The following is a 19,881-nucleotide window of genomic DNA, read 5'->3' as shown; positions in this document are numbered from 1 at the left end:
CTTGGCACACGTAGCCTTGGTGATGTGCTTTCAGTGGCTTTCTTTTTTTGCGTAATCTTCAAATCCTTTATTGGTTTACTTCTGCTATTGATTGTAGTGTGTAAATAGTAGAATAACATTAGTCAGATTATTCATATGTGAATTTCATTGATAAAATAACTAGTGAATGTAGGTTGAATATTTTTGCCAACACAGTAATTTACTGAGTATAGTGAACGATCCCATTACCTTCCCTTGCCCTTTAAAGTAAAGAGTTACAGAGGTTACCTTATCCTTTCCTTAGGTGTTGCATGGTATTCCCTGCCTATGGGCCCCTGTCAGTCTGTCTGAATACTGACAGATGCTGTGTTTGGATAGCTGCCACCAAGCCGTCTGTCTGTCTGTCTGTGGGTTGGGTTTGTTCTCAGGTTCTGGCTCCTGTTCCACTGCTCGGCTTGGAGGTGTTTCCCCCTCTTGCACAACAGGGCAGAGGAGCAAAACTGGTGCTGGAAATTCAGGGGTGTGCAGGGATTGGGGAGGGCTGGTGGGGAGAGGGCTGTGCCGGTTACCAAGGCGTGCTGGGGAGGTACTGAGGGCACTTGTTGTGGTAGCTCCTCTAATGTCTGTGCTTTCGTGGAGCAGAGAGCAGTGGGAACAATTGGGTGGTACAGTGACTTTTTTAGTACACAAAGTCACTAGCTAATAGAAAATCTGAATCAGCTGGGCCCACCCTGCTGCTGAATGGCTGCTGGATGGCTGGAGATTAGGATCGCTGAATTTAGGGTGTCTATTCTTGGCACTGATGCAGGAAAGTTTCATTCTCTCTGTTGAGCAAGGAAGCCTTCCTCCCCGCACACCTTCCCTGGGGAGGCATTAAAAACGTAAAACTAAAAATTCCACATTACCTTCATGAGAAGTGAGAACTCCTCCTCCGGAGAATGCTGCTGGGGAAAAGGGTGCTGTGAGAGAAGGGAGCGGGCAGCGCCTCTCAGCCACTCCATGGGGTCTGCAGCTCACTGCTGGGATTGGAGCCAGCTGATTGACCCAGGAGAAACCAGGGAGCCGTGGTTGGGCTTTCTGTTCTTGCTCTGATTCATTGGGTGCTTCCATGGCTGTGGGGGCAGACACCTGCTGCATGGGCAGCTTTGCAGAACTTTGGCTGACAAATGTATTTTAAACAGGAAAAAGTGCTAGGATGGCAACAGATGGCTTGTAGTTACAATATAACACGGGGCTGAGAGTGCTGTTGCAAACAGCATTACTGTCCTTAAGGACAGTGATGCGAGAGTCTTGGCAAAAATAATTAACAGATGATGTGCTGAGAAAGTTTGTGACTTGGAATGGTGGTTGTGGGGTGGCTTGGGGAACTGCAGTGGCCAGCACCCCCCAGAGGCAGACAAGGAGTTAATGAGGATTAACAGCAACTGCTGGCCCTGGTTGGGTGCTCAGTTCTGCAGGGGAAGGAGGCTTCTGTTCATCCTAACGGGGTCTGAAATACCTCCCTCTCTGAACTTTGCTTCTGTGTGGCATCGCAGCTTAATTCCAGTGTGAGTCATGGAGCTGTTACTCAGTTCCTGGGATAAACCCCTCCTTCATGTTTATCATGTTATTTGCTCTCTGGCTTCCCTGGAGATGTAGGTTGAATGCAGTGAGCTTCAACTGAAAAGTGAACTTCAGAAGTGCATCGTGCTTTCCTGTGTGACTCAGAAATTCTGCCTGTTTTGAGAAGAGTTTGCACAAGCAGGATTTATCTTAGGATGTCTCTTGCAGGGTCTAATTGTGGAGGATGCTCGTAAATCTGTAGCTCTGTGCAAGAAACAAAAGGAGAAGGAAAACTGCCTTGTTTGTAGAGCACAAACTGCACTTTTAAGCCTGGTAAAGGAAAGTAAAAGCGTATCTCAGCTGTGATTGTTTCCCATTTTGAGCATAACCATGTTTTTCTCTGGGAATGGTCTTGTCCTTCCTAAAGATAATTTTTCTATATTATCTGACATTAAGAGGAATGAATTCTCTGTATTTAAAAAAATTAATGTGCTTTTCCTCAATATCTGCCTTGCTTTCAGGCTTTGCTTACTTGAAGGTAATAAAGTTGTTTCTTCAGCAATTTCCTTTCATGTGTCACCGCCATGGGCCATCCTGGTTTTTATTTACATCTGTGGTGTTCCCAAATTTAATGCTTGCTGGATAGTGACTTTACTGAACTTATTCTCGTGGGCTGCACAGATCACTTATTGCTTCATAACAAGATGCTGCTAATTGTCTGAATGTTGGTGTGATCTAAGCATCTGTCCCGAGGGAGAAAAGTATTGTTGCAGGAGTGGGATGTGAAAGCAGGGTAAGTTACTGAGATTTTTATCAGGGTGACAGAACATCTGAATGGAAGATAAAAAAGATTATCTTTTAATAGTGTTGGCATCTCTCCTCGTCTTACAGTAGAATAACAAGAGCTGTGTCAGAGAACACTCATATAGTGAGTGTTCACCTGGAAGGTTTCATTGGCACCACTTAGCAGATATTCTGGCCTTCCTGAAGACTGGGTGAGACTAGAGATGAGTATTGGTGAGCAGCTGCAGGAAACATTTGAATTTGTTGACTACTAGCAATGACCCAGGCTGTTTATCAAGTTGGTATTCCCAAGCAGGCATCTTGAAATGGAGCAGTTGTGAAAATGGCATTTTTAAACTTTGCTTTAACAGTTATCAGCGGTGTTTTCTCTAATTCCGTATGGTTTTTTGTGAGTGCAAATACCAACATAAAATTTACAAAGTACGTGTCAAGTTGATAGTAGCTCAGCCACAAACTTTGAATTTTGGAGGAAGAAAATTAAACTCGACCATGGATGAAGGGGGAATATCCAGTGTAGATTGCAGAGGGAATGAAGCCACATGCTGGGGAGACTGACTTTGCTCTGAGAAAGTAAAGCAGAGTATCCATGTCAGGGAAGATTCCTAAGGAGGAGGTCATGTAAGAGCAAATGGTAGTGCTTTTTTTCACCAAGTACTTTGCAATTATCAGTAATAGCAGAACGTTTCACAAAGTTGTGCCCACACCGTGCACATAAAGTCTTTGTCACAGAAATACAGTTCCTTGCATTTTTTGTTGCATGGTTTCAGTGCTGCTCAGATTGAAGGAAAGTACATTTTGTCTGCTCAGGTGCTTTGATTCTTTATATCCAGCTTATTTCTAGACAAAGGCCGTTTCTTTGGTTTACTAGGGCTAATGCTTCAGCTGCTATTTACTTACAGCTGTGCTGTAGTTCCAGCAGGATAGTGAGTAAAACACTCCAGCAGCCAGGCAATGGTACTTTGTAAAGAGAGAATCTGGGTGTCTGATCTATCTGTGCCATACTTGCCTCCACAGCGTAGCAAAGACCAAATTGAGCAGTGAAAATGAATTGGGTGCTGCCTGCAGGCATTGAGCTGGGCTAGCTGCAGAACCTCTGTGACTCCAACCGGGAGAAATGGTGGATGCCACTCCATCTACTGTAAACATGCAGACGCCACAATTAATATTTTTCCTGCTTTGAAGTCTGAACATGAGTTTGTTTGGTTCTGCTTGGCTGCTGATGGTATGCTAAATACAGTAATAATACAGAGATGAAGGCAATCAGGTGAATAAAAGTGCACAGCACATTCACTAGTTAAAACGCACTGTAAAATAGGTATATAAAAGATGCATTTATTTATTGGCTTGTGTTCTGGTTTTGAGTAAGAGATTTTCTGAAGCTGAGTGGGGGAAGGGAGGACTGTATGCTCTTTAAACAGAGGTACCATCTCCATTAAACAGCACCAAGTGTTGATATTAGATTGACAAGTGTGTAGATTAATAGAGTTTAATAAATTTGTCATAAGAGTACCAGTTAAGTCATAGAATCTGCTTGCTTACTCATACATAATCTTGTTATTTTGTTCACTCACCAAAGAAAGAATGGCATGCTCCACATGACTGGCTAGTATAATTTTGCAAGGTTTGAGTAACACCTATGCTTGTTATTTATATTATTAAATTTAAAATGCAGACATGCTTTTGGGTCTTGCAAGTGTATGGACAGCTGGTCTTGATTTTTCTGAGGTTGTGTAAGAGTCACCTGTGGGGGAATCGGTTTGTCAGCAAGGCAACCAATGCACCATTTTATTTATTGGATACGAAAATAAATTCAGAATGTTACTTAGGTTGCGAAATCACTTGAAAGCACTTAAAAGTTAGGAAATACCAGATTTACAGTTGCCTATGCAACATTAATTCTGTTCCCCTGTGTCTCTGCACTGTGTTCTTAATAAGGCGGGGGTTTTTGGATGTGGTCATGTGAAGACTGTATAGTGGGCCATATCAAAGAGGGACATGAGTAAGACTGTATGGACATCTGGCATTTCTTAACTTAAGTGCCCAATTCTGCAACTTAAATAACTTAAGCTTTATATAAATGTGATTTCCTAGACATTTTTAAAAGTAAAAAGGTAAAGTGAAACTAAAACCATGTATTCCTGAACTGTAACAATCCCTCTACTGTATGCCTTCATTAGGACTGGAGGTAGTCAGCAGCATAGCACAGATTTGTACAGCTTACTTCTGCAGGCTGTTAGCCAGACATCAGGAGGAAGCCTCTCCAAGCATGGTGGCAGATGCTGGGCTTGGGCAGAGGGCTCGTATGCAGGCTGGGGAGCATCAGGAGAGCAGACAGACTTGAGACACGTGTACATCCGTGTGGTGTCTTTGCAGGGGTACGTCTGCCATCTCCCTCGCCTCTGGTTGCTCTGGGCAGGCTGTCCCACTTCATTTCCAGTGAGGGGTTTGTAAGCCTCTGTTCTTTGCTCTTGTCGACCTTCCCAAGTCATATCTAGGCAGTTTCCTTTACAAACAATTCAAATTACTGTCATCATGCCTGTTGATCTGCTGCTGTGCACTGGAGTCGTGCATTGTCTAAAGTTAACTTTGCTGTGTCTGATGTTTCTTTTTGAGTGTTTAAGACCACTTATTTACTAAATAAGTGAAGAAAGCCGTGTGAGGGTCTTCAGTTGTGATGTTATCATGAGTCTTTCTGGTTGATCAGAAGCATGGCCCAGGAGACTTCTTTGGCCTTCCTGCAAGCCACAGTCAGGACTTCTGCACAACAGCTCACCCCTTTCCTGCTTGGTCTGCGAGCATTACAGGTTTTCAGTCTTCTTATAACTTCCAGACAGAACTGTTTTCTCTGGGGCTGGATGTCCTGAGCAGTGCAGACCTCTTCTTTCCTTCCCTGATGATGTTGTCTTTTCTTACATAAAGGAAACAATGCAGGTTGTTGTGAACTTTAAAATCATGCTGTCAACTGTTTTCTACTCTTGGTGAAATGAATGTGTTCTTAACTAGGCCGTGCTGGGAATTCTACCTGTCAGAAATCTAAATAGAGTTGAATGAAATTTGCGCTGTGAAGGTGTATGTAAGCATATTAGTGCTCTGTTTCTACCTGTGCGTGCCTGGAGACTTGAACTGGTACGCACAGAGCTTTTAAAGCTCAGTCAGGCCTTGTTTACATGGCTCAATAATGAAGAATCCTTTTTACTACTGTGCTGCTTTTAACCAGGTTACAGTTGATGGGAAAATGTTTGGGGAGAAGCAAAGGTGGTTTTTTTTTGTTTGTTTGTTTTGTTTTTTTTGTTTTTGCTTTTTGGCTCTTAGAAATTCTCAGATGCTGTTGCACTTCTGCAGAGAAAGAAAGGCAAAGAAAGGAAGATACCTCTTGCATCCAATAAACATTGGCTTTGGAGAGAAGGGGCAAACATCTGAAAGCCAAAGTTAATGGCCCTGTGGTGGGTTCCTGCTCTGTTAAAGCAACAGTAATGAGACGTGAAGTGCTGAAGGAGATGAACTTTTCTTCTCATGCATCCTGGACTCATGTTCAAAGGCAGAAGTTTGGTTTGTTTGCTTGGAAGATGATGAGAAGAAGGTCTTCAGAGGGAGCCCTGTGCACAACCACAGGCCTGTGGTGCAGGAGGGAATTCCAGAAAGAAAAGCCTCTAATTCTTTCACACTGATGTAAGCTCTTGAGGAAACAACGTAACTGACCAAATCTTTATTTGTGCCACGTCCTTCACCTACGTCTTGGTAAAGAACTAAAAGCAAGAACAGCCTGTGGAGAATTAAAAAAGCTGCAAACTCAGTCGTCACTGAAATCCTGTCAGTTCTTTTCAGCTTTGCCCTTTTGTGGCCTCATGTGCAGCTGTTCCCTAAATGCACAAACCCGCGTTTTAAAGAGGGAGAGCAGGAATTTGCAGCCTCCAGAGCATTCCCGTGTCTGTGCAGAAATGGAAAGTGTTCTGAAAGTGTTCTAGAAACTAATGAGCTGTTACTGATTGTGATGAAGATGTCTCAAGTGTACTTCTTCTAAAGAACAAACTGTAATAGTACCTGGTATTTTCGGATTTAATCTTATATTCTTTGTTCTTTTTCCTTTCCTCCCTTCTGCTTTGGTTTCAATGAATAATGTTTTCAATTTACTAAGTTTCATCAGACCTGTTTTTATCACTTTTAACTAATTTTCTTTTGCTATCTGATTGAAGGCAGTATAATCTTTTCTGATTTAACTTAAGCTTATTCTTGTTCATTTTTTTCTAGCTATTTCTATACGTTTATATTATATGAATAATATTTTACTTTTTCTGACTCAATCTTCATTTCCCAGTTCGCTCTGGCACAGGTCTGTTCCCTTTGCAGCTGTGTGCATTGGTTCCGATCCCCGTATTTTTTCTCGGTTGTATTAAGACATGGAGTTACTCACACACAAAATATGGATTGTTTGACAGGGTGTTGATGACAGTATGACAGTAAGTTTTTGTTTTTGTTGTTTTTTTTTTTTTTAAATGGTGGTTTAACAGGGTAGGCAGTATAGCTTGCTATCCTTGCTCAAAGGGAAATCCCATGGTTATTTGTCCTTACTGTTATGCTGTGGTTCACGCTGTGCTGGCAGATGTGACGTTAACTGCAGTTTTGCAGGCAATGTGCTGCAGTGTAAGTGCTGCTTGGCTGGGGAGTGTGAGGAGGTGCTTTATTTTTTCGGTGAACTTCTTGGTATTAGCAAAAGTGTTACATGCCAGAGATGCACATACTTCACCTACGGTTATAAAGTGCTATTTACTTTTCTCTAGCAAACACAAAAGCCAAGTGGGAAGGGATATTTCATAAACTCAGTGCTATTGTGTCCTCTGGTCTAAGCCATAAAACAAGAGTAACAGAGACGTTCCCTTTGAACTTGAAATCCCTCTCTAAGCTGCTGATCTAACCTAAGGGAGAGGGGGAGACTACACCAGCCAGAAAATGTTCTCTTCTGGGTATTTCTCTTCCCCCCTACCCCTTTTCTTTTTCTAAAGTCCTTAAGTGAGTTTGATGCTGCACCTCTGCCCATAAATTTATAAAAATATTATCGTAATGTAGGTCAGTGAACTGAAACGCCACTGTACACCACAGGGGATTAAAGTCAGAGAGGCAGCCCTCTCCCACTCCCACTAGGTCATATGACAATATAAACAAGAAATGCAAGGAGCCTTCAGCTTTTTCGTGCCCTAATCCTTTGTTTATGCAGCACTTAAACTGACTTTCGGGGTCGTCTCTGTCTGGCATTAAAGCCCTAAAGCTTTTTGAAGTTTCCCTGAAGTTAATAAAATTAGTCTGCCCTCATTGCTAGGCCCCTTGCTGCTGCTTCGGAGCAGACTGCATATCCCTTACTGTCTTTGCGGCGCTTGGCTTTTTAAGTTAATAATATTTTATAACAAAAAAGTGTTTGAGAGAGAGGCAGAGGTCTCCCCAAAGGCCTTTCAGCTAACAGGCAGAGTGGTTGCTGTTGTAGATGCTCTGAAAACTCAGAGGGGATTAACTTAAAATCCAGTGATCCGAGGTAAATTGCTGGTAGAGTAATTGGAAGTGGTGAGTTTCAACTGGAGAGAACGAGACGCGTTTCTGTGGCTTTTAACAAATGAAGACTAGAAAGTATTTTTTCTACTATTTTTGTAAAATTGTCTCAAAGTTGAGATAAATGAGGTTTCCTTTGCAGTAGTTACCTCCAGGCTGTACCCCTTTACCGACTGATTGTACTGCAAAGACTGATTAACTACCATAGCTCGTGTCAGCGATCTGTCACTAAGTTGTCTTCACGGATAAATCGGTGACAGGCTGATTTGGGGTTGGGGCACTGTTGTACTTCATGTGTGAGGCTGTCTTCAGCCTGTAAGGGTTTTATTCCAACAGTTGCTAAGCACTACTAAGGAGATTCATCTTCTGATGGCCACTGAAATGTCGATGTTCAGGGAATAATGGGAATACGGGCAGAAGATGAACGATTGGCAAAAAGGAGGGGTATGTGCCATAAAATCACATCTCCTTATGGGTTAGAAAAGGTGCTTTAAAAAATAATAATAATAATGGTATTGATTGTGGTTATCATTGCTGCTTTATTTGGGAGCCCTTGGTGCCTGTAGCACACGTTTGTAGAGATTGCTCAATTCTTAGGACAGCTTTGCTGGGGAGGCTGAACCAAACCATGCTGACAGAGTACAATTGTTCTCTAAGCCATACAGGTCTCAATTAACTTAAAAGTAACTTTGAAGCACTCCTGGAAAAATAAAATGTGTTTAAATTGTCTGAAGTTGGACTCATGGGCCATTGTGAGGGAGAGCAACCAAAATAGTGGGTGTATGGGTGGAATGTAAGAGGCTGAAACACAAGGGAAGAAGCACATAGCCTGCAGGGGAGGGTGTTCGGGTCTCGCATCCTAGTTGTAGGAACAAAAGTAGCATAGGAAGAAATAGTATTTTGATTGGACCAGCTTGTACAATAGAAAAAGGATGAATGTTTTGAGAATATAAGTGCAGCTTCAGGTTGGAATGAACAGCTTCTGATAGTCTGCTGCTTCAGACCCAAAGAAAGGCCAGCATGCTTGCAAGCTTATCTGCCCCCACCTCCACTGGTTGCTGAAGTAAAAGACATTGTTCTGTTTTGAATTTAAGCCAGAGGTTGCCAAGCGGTGATAGTACTGCTATGGGTTCACAAAGTATTTTGGAGCAGTGCTTGTTTGGAGCAGGGAGATACCAAAAGAAGAGGAACCGGAACCTCCTGGTGCACGCCAGGCAGTGGGCATTGAGGCACTGAATGGCTCTGGCTGCTGGAAGCAGAGCTCTGTGCTTCCCTTATCGGGGTGACAGAAGGGATGCAGGCAGCTCCTGGCCTGTGCCTGCCCTGCGGGTGGAAGTTACTCCTAAGATCTGAGGGAGAGCAGCAACTATTGCTACCCAAAAGAAATAATCATGAGGAGATTTAAGCAATACATTCTTATTTCTTTTGATAAGTAAATAAAGGTTCTTGCTGCTGCTCTGAGGTACAGTAACTCCAGACATTAGGTATACAAGGATATTCACACCTACGGGATTAGGCTCACTTGGCTGCACCTTATACTTAGTAATGCCTTAGGGAGGGCTGTTTATCTTGCCTCACCTGCCAACCTTGCTGCCTCTTGTTCCTGATAGCTTAATTAGGAATCCAGACTTGGAATGGTTCTTCCCACTGGGTTACAAACCTTGAAATTAAAGTCGGATACAATGGTCATAAGGCTTTTACTTTAACAAATCAATGGGTGCGTAAAGGTGAATATTTAAGAGGCTGTATTTAGGAATTCTAAGTAATTGTCATTTCATTTAAAGTGTGGCTGTTGGAGTGCAGTTCTGGAGCTAAGAGAGAAATGCTTATGTAGGAGATAATGTACTTAGCTCTAGGATAAGTAATGGAATAAACTTTTTGTGAGCGTAAGTACATAAGTGACTTTTACAGAAGGGTTTCAAAGCAGAAAAGATTTTAATTGACTGACCTTTACAGCATGTTCTGATGCACATTTTAGTCTTCCTGTGTGAAAAGGAAGGAGGTAAAAGCAGAAATACGTGAACGCACATAGTCTTCTCTACTTTTGGATGCTAATTATCTTAAACTCATCAGTTTAGATGAGTCATCTAGAGTTTTTATTCATTTTTGGGTAAATGGTTTTCCAAGGGCAGGGCAATGGAAGTCACCAGTGTATCTCATATGTTAATTTTTCTTGTCACTTCAGATTGTAAATTCATACTGCCCTTTTCTTTTGCAGGTGATTGATGATTACAGCGTGATTGGCCGTTCGTTGTTTAAAAAGGAAACAAACATCCAGATTTTTGTGGGTTTAAAAGTCAAACTATCTACAGGAGAAGAAGGAATAATAGATGGAGGCTTTGGACAGAGTGGCAAATTTAAAATCCGAATTCCAGGTAGGTGCTCAATAACTGATATGCTCTAATCTATGTCAAGTATAGAGGATTTTCTCATATTGTAAGCCTGAATGTCTCCAATAGTTCCTTGAAATTTTGTGGTATCATCTCCAAAACAGCTGGATGACTATTTGGTGGGTTTTACCACCTCTAATTAAGAGCTGGGGGCAACGACTTGTGTTATGAGACTCAGTGGCCAGCAGGCATGTCTGCGTATGAATGAACTCAGGTCTCAAAATGACTTCTGTAAGATGTGGAAATCGTGCTCTGCCCAAAATGGATTTTAGAAATCTCTCTTCTCTTAATATATTGTATAATTTTCTCCACAGCCCTTCTGAGCAAATAAAGGAAAACAAACCTGCAATCATCTTTACCTGTAGTTACTTATTAAATAGAGTGTACTGGATGCAAGTTCTCGAACTCGTCTTCATTCCGCATATTATTATCTATCTTCCCTTCAAACAAAAACTACAAGCACTTTGATAAATGAGGTTTTAGAGATCTTGAGGTTTTTTTTTATTGCATCTAGTTTTGTGGTATTGTATAGTACTGTATTTGTTCATACTTGGTGAGTTGCAGCAAGGATTTATGCCTCCTTAGCTTAGAGCATCAGAAATGAGGGGTGCTGGAGTTTAAGTGTCATTGCTATTTTCTTAGTGGAAAAAGTGGCTCTAAGCCTTTTCGACAGGTAATAATAGGTGCTGCATTTAACTCAAATCATGGGATATGGTTTTAGATATACTAGCAGTACTTAATTTCTCTCAAATTTGCAGCCCTTCGTCGCTGTTAATCTACCACCCTTTTTAGAGAGATGGACAAAGTTATACTGCTGTACAACTGGAAAAAAGGAATTGTGATGTTTGGTGGCACCAATGGAATATTTTAAGTTGTTTAACTTCTGATTGATGCAAATGCACTAATTTTGACTCTCAGCAAATTTCGTTTCTTTTGCCTTGGAAATAAGAATTTCTGACTAGGTGAAGACTCCTGTTTTCTAACCTATCTGTAGTAGTAGTTTTGTCACCAAGTGCTAGACTTTCCAAACAGCTTTGTAAGCCTAATTAACAGGCACACTGCATGTTTAAAGAAAGAGGCTACGCCTAGCATATGTATGTTTTGGGTTTTCTAATATAGAAAAGCATTTAAGCGTTCGTTGAGCTTCCTACTTTCAGGCAGGGGGTGAAATGATGTGTAAGTGTCCTTAACGCTGACAGGGGTTCAAGCTGAAGTTTTTGTTTAAAAAACGTAGTGGTGTTCTTAGTAGTTTTTCTCCCCTGAAGACATAAATGTGTTGAAAGAGAAGAACAATGGGAGGATGCCATTGACAGTGGCATTTTCATATTTTGGTGAAACTATTCTTCGTAAGAAAGGGAGAAGCCTAAAAAGGACTCTTGTGGCTGTCATCTTTGTGGATGGTGAGCAGGAACTGGAGTTGCAAATCAGCAGTCATGTTAAGAAAATGGTACACAGCATTACAGAATTCTGCTCTGCCTACTGAGTAGGAAGAAACGATACCTTTCACCAAGGTGTTCATATCCAAACATGGTTGGACTTTTCTGGCATTTAACAGCAGACCATCGATATGTAGACAGAATGCTAGAATTAACACCTCAGTAAGATGGGCAGAATAATACCACTTCGCTTGCTTTTCTGCAGTTTGGGTCAATTTTGGGTACTTTGCTATCTGGAAGGAAGAGGCAATAAGATAACATGAGCTCAAGCTGAAAGTGCGTAACAGGAGAAAACAAAATTTGGAAAGGTTTAAATAACTGTTTCTTTAAGAGTTACAGGGATGTGTGTAGGGGGAGGGCTGTTGCTGTGATGCTGTTTAAGTCAACTGCAGTTCACATTCCATTGTTAGGTCAGTGTTGCTTTTTTAATGTGTCTGCATCCTGTTTGTGGGTTTTTGAGTCTTTTATTAAATTTAACTGGTCCAGTTCTTCCCTCTCCCTCATCCTTTGGCTGTGCCTCCCTTCATAGAGTCTGTACCACGTTGCTTTTGTGAAGAGCTCCTTTCAGTTGGTCTGAATTTATTTCTCTGCAATCCTTTCACAAATGTGTCGGGGAGTGGGAGGGAAGGGAAAAAAAAACGTGCAAGTTGGAAACTGCCTTGAATTGCCGCAGTCTGGTCTGTCTTGTTGTCTTTAAAACTAGCCTTAACCTCTGGAACTGAATAGCTTGTTCAGGGAGGTAACCTCATGGCAGCTGGGGGCTGCTTTTAGAAACAAAGCAATCAAAATCAGGTAGATGCATCAGAAAGCTGTGCCCTGTTGGTTGAGGTGGCAGTACGGCGTGGCACCTTGGGGTGCTGCTCTGGTGCCACTGGTGCCCACTTGTGAGGGGCGCGTTGGCTCTCGGTGTTGTTCCTTGTCCCTCGGGCACGGCTCGTGTTTGCTTGTGGATCAGAGCTTGGGAACGCTGTGTTACATCATCTGTGGGCTGAAACTTGGCAGACCTCATAGCTGGGAATGGCAGAGCGCAGCTCTGTTTCTTATTCTGGCACCGCTTGTGTGCAGCAGTGCTTAGGATACTTCTCTGCTTTTCTGTAAAATGGGGATAATTGCTATTTGTACTATTAAAATGTTATGAAATCTGATTTAGACTTATTCCAGAGTTGAGGCATTAATATTTCTTGAAAAGGCTTAATTATTATTCCGCAGAGCACAAAAGTACATCTAGAGTACAGCATGCAACTGGAAGTTCCTCAGCCTCTGAAAGATGTCAGCAGTTTGGAAGAAGTTCAGGGAAGAGCAGCAAGAATCCTGAAGAGGTTGAAGGGATTGATTTATGGGGGAAAGAAGATGAAAAGGAATGCATGAAACTTGGCTAAATGATTTCTAAGTGGGAGATACGATTATCTGCAAGTATTTGAAGAACACAGTGAAGAGAAATCCCTTAGGGTGGTCCAGGGAGGTAGAAGTAAAGCTAATAACATGAAATAAAACAAAGCACAGAGTAACTTGACTGTTGAGAGATGTCACTTGACTGATATTTCTTACTCTGCCAAATCATCTCAGCGGAGGAAGATTATGTTTTACTTGGAGAGTACTTGTGTAAATAAGCCTGGATGTTTGCTGTGCCTGTTTCATGGTAAAACACAAACAAGAAGATGGTGGGAAGTAGAAGAATGTATTTTTTTTCAGCTGGTTTATAGTTTTACATTGGGACACACTTCTATGACCTCAATGAAAAGATACAACTTTTGTTGTGTTCTTCTAATACCCGAATGAAAAGACTCTTAGCAGCAGCATCTGGTTGTTCCTTGTTGTGTTGTGGACTTTTTAATGCTTGCTTGTTTATTTTTGTTTCTTTCTCCTCCTGTGTTTGCTGGCAGACCTGCCATTCTGTAGGGCTATCAGTGTTCTTCTGTGAGATAACTTCTAAGCCATGTCAGTCGACAGGAAGACACTTGCTTTCCAGACGAGTTGTGTGATCAAGTACATAGAGAGACACAATTTCTAAACTAACAAGAGATTTTTGTCTAGTTTAACAAGCTGCTTAAAAAACAAACAATTTAAAAGTAAATGTAAAGCACCATGCTTTACTAGTAAGTAATGCTAGTACATGTGTTTGTGTATAAGAGTGAGCTATTAATGAGGTTCTTACTGAGGTGGGTGATAGGTGGCAGCTGTTTTATTTGTAAATGGGAGCCCTTTGTTATACAGTCAAGGTAAATGAGTGAAAAGTATTGTTCCCCTTGATCAAGAACGAGTTTGGAGAGGCAGGAGCTGTATGTTTAGGTATGCTAAGGAGTACAAAAGCTAGCAAAACATACCTTGGAATACACTTATTTCAACATTGCACCTAGGAATGTCATGCCATTAGATGAATTCTGAAGAAAGCTCACTGAATGGTTTGAATAACTTGTTGCTAATTGTGGCTTTTGTTTAACTGTCTCTCAGCCAGGAACTGACCCTGTAAAACTCTGCTTGGTCTGCAAAATCATAATGTGGTTTGATAAGCCTCACGAGTCTTTTAAAAGATTGTCTCCAGATATGCTCATTTGACAAGTTGTGTTTGTCTCGTGCTTAATTGTTGTAACATGTAGCGACTTCAGTCTAACTGGAATATGTGATATCTCAGGCATAGGTCACTGTCTGTCTGTCTGTCCTTGCTGTCTAGGTGCCAGTAAACCTCCAGTTCGCGTCTCTCTGTGACTCAATGCAGTGAAAATTGCCGTACACGAAATGAGTTAAGCTGCGTTACTGCTTAATGTGAAAGCAGTGCATATCTAAGAAACTCATAAGAGCTGAATGCGTTTTTGAATTGAGCAAATTTAAATGTAATAAAATGCACTCTTTCCTAAGAAGAGATATGGATGAGAAAATTAGAATACAAGTTTTTTTTTTTACTTTGCTGTTCTTACCTGTACATGACAATAGTGGTTTTAAGTTTCTTATAACAGGTGAAGACAAATCTGTTAGTGACCGTGTCTTTTGTTGTAAAAAACTTTTCTGCCTTTCATTTGTGTTATTGTATATGAGAGAATGAGTTTTTTCCCACTGTTTCTATTGTTCTCTTGGTGGAAGAGTTGGATGTGCTATCGGTGTACAGTAATAGTGTGGACGTGTTTCTCAGTTCCAGAGGCACGTGGCTCTGGGGTCCTGCAGTGCTGGTGTAAATGGTAATAAATCAATGTGTCTTGTCTTGAGAATCCATCATACTCTTATGTGGAAGTGGGGGCAGAAATGCTAAATGTTTTCCCCTTGGTGTACTGCAGAGAATAGTGTGTAGTTGAGTTTAGTGTCTTTCCATTTTGCTGAATACTGGGGTCGCTGGACAAGATCCCATGCTACCTTCTGAAGTAGTTAATGTCAGAGGGAAAGTTTTGGTGTAAGAACTGCAGCTCAGCAGTTCTGCTCTGCAAAGGTTTAGGTCTGGTTAAAAAACATGGGTTGAAAAGTTGGACTCAAAGCAGTTTGTTTTTTCAGTGTTCCGCTTAATGAAATCAGGTAGAGGCTAAATGATATTAGGGAAACGGGAATTGTGCCAAGATGGAAAAAGGCAACAGGAAAACAATGCATACAATGCATTTTCCCATATTTTCACTTTAAGAAGTACAGAAATATCTCAACTGTGTTGTGCTTTTCGTATATTTTTTTCATGGGGGTGTTTTCTCACTTCAGGTAGCTTTCAGCACCCCTATGCACCTGGCCCTTGTGGTGTGTTATTGCAGTTTCTTCTTTTAAATAGTTGTAGGAAAGAAGCTGTAAGTAGTCAGCTGTAAGTAAATGTCATTTCCCAGCTTTGAGATATGGAGGGCAGTCCTTACTGACATCAGCAGCAGTGGAGTAGGCTAAGCTACTCTAAAAAAGCTAAGGCTTTTCTTTGCACTGAGAATAATTAAACATCCTGTCACTAAGCAGCACGCTTTTTTTTTTTTTTTGTGGGAGATCTTGACATTTGGAATTCTTTGCTTGTGTTGCATTAAAATAGGATAATCTTCTTCTCTTAGGCCAAATGAAATTTAGGTACATTTAATGTCCACGCTTGCCCAGCCTGGCTCCGCTTTTAATAAGAGAAAAAAAAAAATGTTGGCTGCAAGGGTCTGGTGGGTTGCCATCCCTGTCAGTATCAGGTGAGGCTGAGCAGGATTTCAGTCAAGAGGAAAAACAAAAGCCCAAGGGCGAAGAAATCTGTGTAGCTGTGTTTTGTTCAAAAGCTAGAGATTAGCTCTGCTTGTTCTTTCACAGTCTCTCTTCTCCTACTCTCTAAAACAAACAAAACCTAAAATCCTTAAGGGGTACTTCAAGCATAAATCTCCGTCTTTCCTTTTTGTGGGAGTTGGCTGGTGCAGCATGGGCAGAGGCTGGGAGAGGATTGCTGCCAGGGAAGCATCACTTCCCTGCATGATCCTCTCTTGAGCGGATTAAACTGTAGCAGTGTAAAGTCTTGGTGACCACATAGGAGCTGGGAGTTTGCATTTGTGTAAGAGGTTGGGCTGATGGACTCAAACCTACCTGGGGAGCAGTGACAGCCTGTAAGCCCGTATTGACCTCCAGTGTTGGATGTCCAGATTTATTGACCTTTAATTGGTTTTTGCAGAATCTAAGTCAAGATTTGTGCACATTCCTTCTGAATGAAAACAGAAGTCCAAGTGTTAATTTATTAACTAGGTGCCTGCTTCTTTGAAGGCAATGTCAGTAGATCTTGGTCTTGTCTTAAAATTCAGTCGTTACAGACAAGGTCTTATCATAGAGCTTTGAAAGGTGATTTGTTGATTTCAAGATTGGTTTGAGATGTAGTTGGTAATTGTATGTTAGCATAAATAGGGCGCCCAGAGGAAGCTTGGGCTCGTCTTTGAACATTAAATTGCCATTGGAGTGTATATTTAGCAGGTTGATCTCCTGGGATCCTGCAGATACTGATGATGAAATTATCAGGTACAGATAAGTTAGCAATATGAGCGCTCTTGGGGAAGAAAAAGGTCCAGGTCCAGTATAAGCCCCTGTGTTGAGTATCCCGTAGACTAGTCTTGCAGTGTAACTGAAAAGAGTGAAATGGAGCAATTTTCCCTCCTTCTCCACTGTTTATGGCTATGACCATCAGATTCTTCTTGAAGGCAGGACTGGTAGTGGTCTTTAGGAAAAAGTAGCACTGCTCTGTGACCAATCCTGAAATAATGCTAAGGAGCAGTGTGGCTGGAATCCTCTTTCCTGCCCTGACTGACAGAGCATCTTACACTTGCACTGGTGTGAGCTTAGCAAACAAACAAACCCAGCTTCAATTCTGGGCTTTGCCGACTTTTGTGCTTATGCTTTTAGGTTATTATTTATGCAAAACATGCATTTGTGACCCTTTGGTCTGTATTCTGAAAACAGTGAAGATGTAGGTGTTGTCTGAAAGAAAATTGTTTCAAAAGACAATATTAAGTACTCTACTTTGTGACTTTAAAACTAGAAAAAGTATTTTCATTACTCTCTGTGCACAGGCGTTCTGATACAAGCTCCAGTTATGCAGTTGTGTTCCCTACACTTGAAGAAACAAGTGAAAGGTGATTTGTTGATTTCAAGATTGGTTTGAGATGTAGTTGGTAATTGTACGTTAGCATAAATGGGGCGCCCAGGGGAAGCTTGGGCTCATCTTTGAACATTAAATTGCTATTGGAGTGTATATTTAGCAGGTTGATCTCCTGGGATCCTGCAGATACTGCTACAAGCTCCAGTTATGCGGTTGTGTTCCCTACACTTAAAGAAACAAGTAAAATGTTGCTGTGCTTGGGTGATGCTTAGCAATTGACCTTTTGTCATGTGCTATTTTTCCTCATTGAGTAATCAGTGCCTTTACTTTTTGCATCTCATTGGAGTCCTGCTCTAAATATGAAATTTCTGTGATTGATGGGGAGGAGGAGGAGGAGGAGGATCCTAATAAGAAAAAAAACTCCAGTAGATGGCATTTGTTTGACCACAGAATGGTTATCTTTACAGGACATGAGCCACTTGGATTTACTATATTTTTTTAATCCCTGGAGATTACCTGTATGCATTCGTTTTTCTCTTATTATCTGCAGATCTCTATCCAGTTCTCCATTTACCTTTTTTGATACTTTTTTTTTTTGTATTATTCTTTCCTCTCTCTCCCATCCCTCTGTTCTTTATTCCAGTTTACTTCTGCTGTCCACCTTGCCCATCTTTCTTGGTCTCTGAGGTCTTATGCCAGTAACACCGTCTATTGCTATCAAATATTTCTGCCAAGCAGTTTCACACTGTGGTAGTGATGTACAAAGGAGAGAGGATTTGTTTCTGACGTGTAGATGCTCTAGTGCTGTAACTGGAAAAATCCCATTGCAAAATAGAAGCGCGCTATAGTTGAATTTGTTTGTCTTAATTTGAGGATAAAATGTAGCTCAGTTAGTTGTCGCCCAAGCATTCTCCACATTGTGAGGTTTTACAAGTATTCTAAAACTGATCAGTTGTTGTTTCAGTTGGCAATGACATTGGTAGTCAGCTGTCCAAAGTGCTCCTAATGGTAAGCCTCCAATGAATGATTAAAAAAGAAAAAGAAATTAGATAAAGATTATTTCTTTTCATAGATAAGCTAAGTCATATATATGAGATTCTCCTAAGCCACAAGAGCTTGATACTTAACTTAAACTGAGATTTGCACTCAGTTGCATGTGGTTAGGATCTGGGATTTCAAAAGAAGTACACTTATCTTGAGATTTGTGGTGAAACAGAGAGCTGGTAGTGCTGCTGCTTGTTATAACCTTACTTCTGTGTAGGGTCTCTTGTGGTCACAAGTCTTCCCAGTTAATCCAGGCTTTATTATCTTGGGGAATGTAGCTATTGTGGACAATTACATTCCCTGGGAGAAAAGCATATTTATGGCTGCTACTTTGCTGGTCCTTGGGTAATTACAAAAGCAACTGCAATCTACTTGGACCCTATTGCATAGTCTAGATCATTGGCAGGATGCATCTGTAATTGATGTAGCTGAGCCAGCTGCATTGTTCTGAGCTCCTGCTTGCCACCACATCACCACTAATCTATCCAGTGACCTTCTCCAAATTATCTACTATCTTTCTGCTTCATATTGCTGATGTATGCCAATATCTGACTGTCATGAGCTTTGCCTAGTATGCTGAGGAAACCCTCTGTTACATGGAGTTTTTTTTGCAGTAAGTTATGTTTTTCAAGGAAAAAAGTGGAGAAAATGGTCATATTGGAGGCTGCCAAAATTAAATATTCAAATTCAGAAATGACGAAGTTGATTTTCCCTTTAAAAGGAATCTTATCTTATTTAGCTTGTCTAATAGTTGATAAGTTCCATAAATGGACAACTGCTGAATGAAGCTATATTTAAGTTGGAAAATTTTAGCAGCACTGTCATCTGAGATTTTGTACTGTTGAAATGGAGAAGCCTTGCTATATTCACTGCAGACCAAATATACTGTTCTGTATAAATCAGTTCTGCATTTAATTTTGACTCTGCTGGACTTACACTGCCAAAGTTGCAAACAATTCATTAGACCATGGCGTGGAACAACACAGTGGCTCTTACTTTGATGAAATACTCCCAGAGTCTCGTTTGGTGGCATACTAGATGCACAAGAGCAGGTAGTGTGTTATTTTCTGTTTTTTGTTGTCCTCCTTAGGTGTTTCATTTTGCAGATTCAATACTCTTTTACTGTATTTCAAGTGTAAAAACATTTTACTCTTAAGAATAGCTTACTGTTTTTTATTAAGTGTCTGTACAGCTTGGTTAGGCAACCTTAGAGCACCAATAAATAATAATAAAAGAATCCTGTGATACCTTATATCATCTCCTAGAGCAAGTGGAAATATCCATTTCTGGTTGAATTCTCATGTAGTTCAGCTTAAGAACCCTTATGCTTTGCAGTACAGATTTGGGATGCTTCAGTGGATGCCTTGGAAAACATACTGAAGGGACCAGGCACGTTTTCTTCAAAAATGTAACTGAATGTGTATGTCTGATGGAAGTAAAATTAGCATTTCTGATGTTAACTTTGATGGAAGTTCACTGCTGCTCAGATAAGTGCAGCAGTGGGAGGAAAAAAAGCACCTTTTCCTCACTAAGAATCATAGCATTTTAAGGTTGGAAAAAACCACTAAGATCACCAAGTCCAACCCCAGCCCACCACTGCCATGCCCACTGACCACATCCCTCAGTGCCACATCTCCAT

The 19,881-nt window shown here is 41.1% G+C and overlaps 1 protein-coding gene across 1 annotated transcript in view; it reads left to right on the top strand.

The window, feature by feature from the left end:
* EEFSEC (eukaryotic elongation factor, selenocysteine-tRNA specific) overlaps window positions 1-19,881 on the top strand; it is a 113,325-nt gene that overhangs the window by 62,389 nt on the left and 31,055 nt on the right. The window contains exon 6 of the mRNA XM_052678787.1: window positions 10,082-10,238. Within this exon, the coding sequence (XP_052534747.1) occupies window positions 10,082-10,238 (157 nt within the window). The remainder of the gene's footprint in view (window positions 1-10,081; window positions 10,239-19,881) is intronic.

Source organism: Tympanuchus pallidicinctus, unplaced genomic scaffold (genome assembly GCF_026119805.1).
Source record: "Tympanuchus pallidicinctus isolate F22 unplaced genomic scaffold, pur_lepc_1.0 scaffold17, whole genome shotgun sequence".
Lineage (NCBI taxonomy): Eukaryota > Metazoa > Chordata > Aves > Galliformes > Phasianidae > Tympanuchus > Tympanuchus pallidicinctus.
Note: the sequence above shows the minus strand (reverse complement) of the source record. Positions and strands in the feature narration are given on the sequence as shown.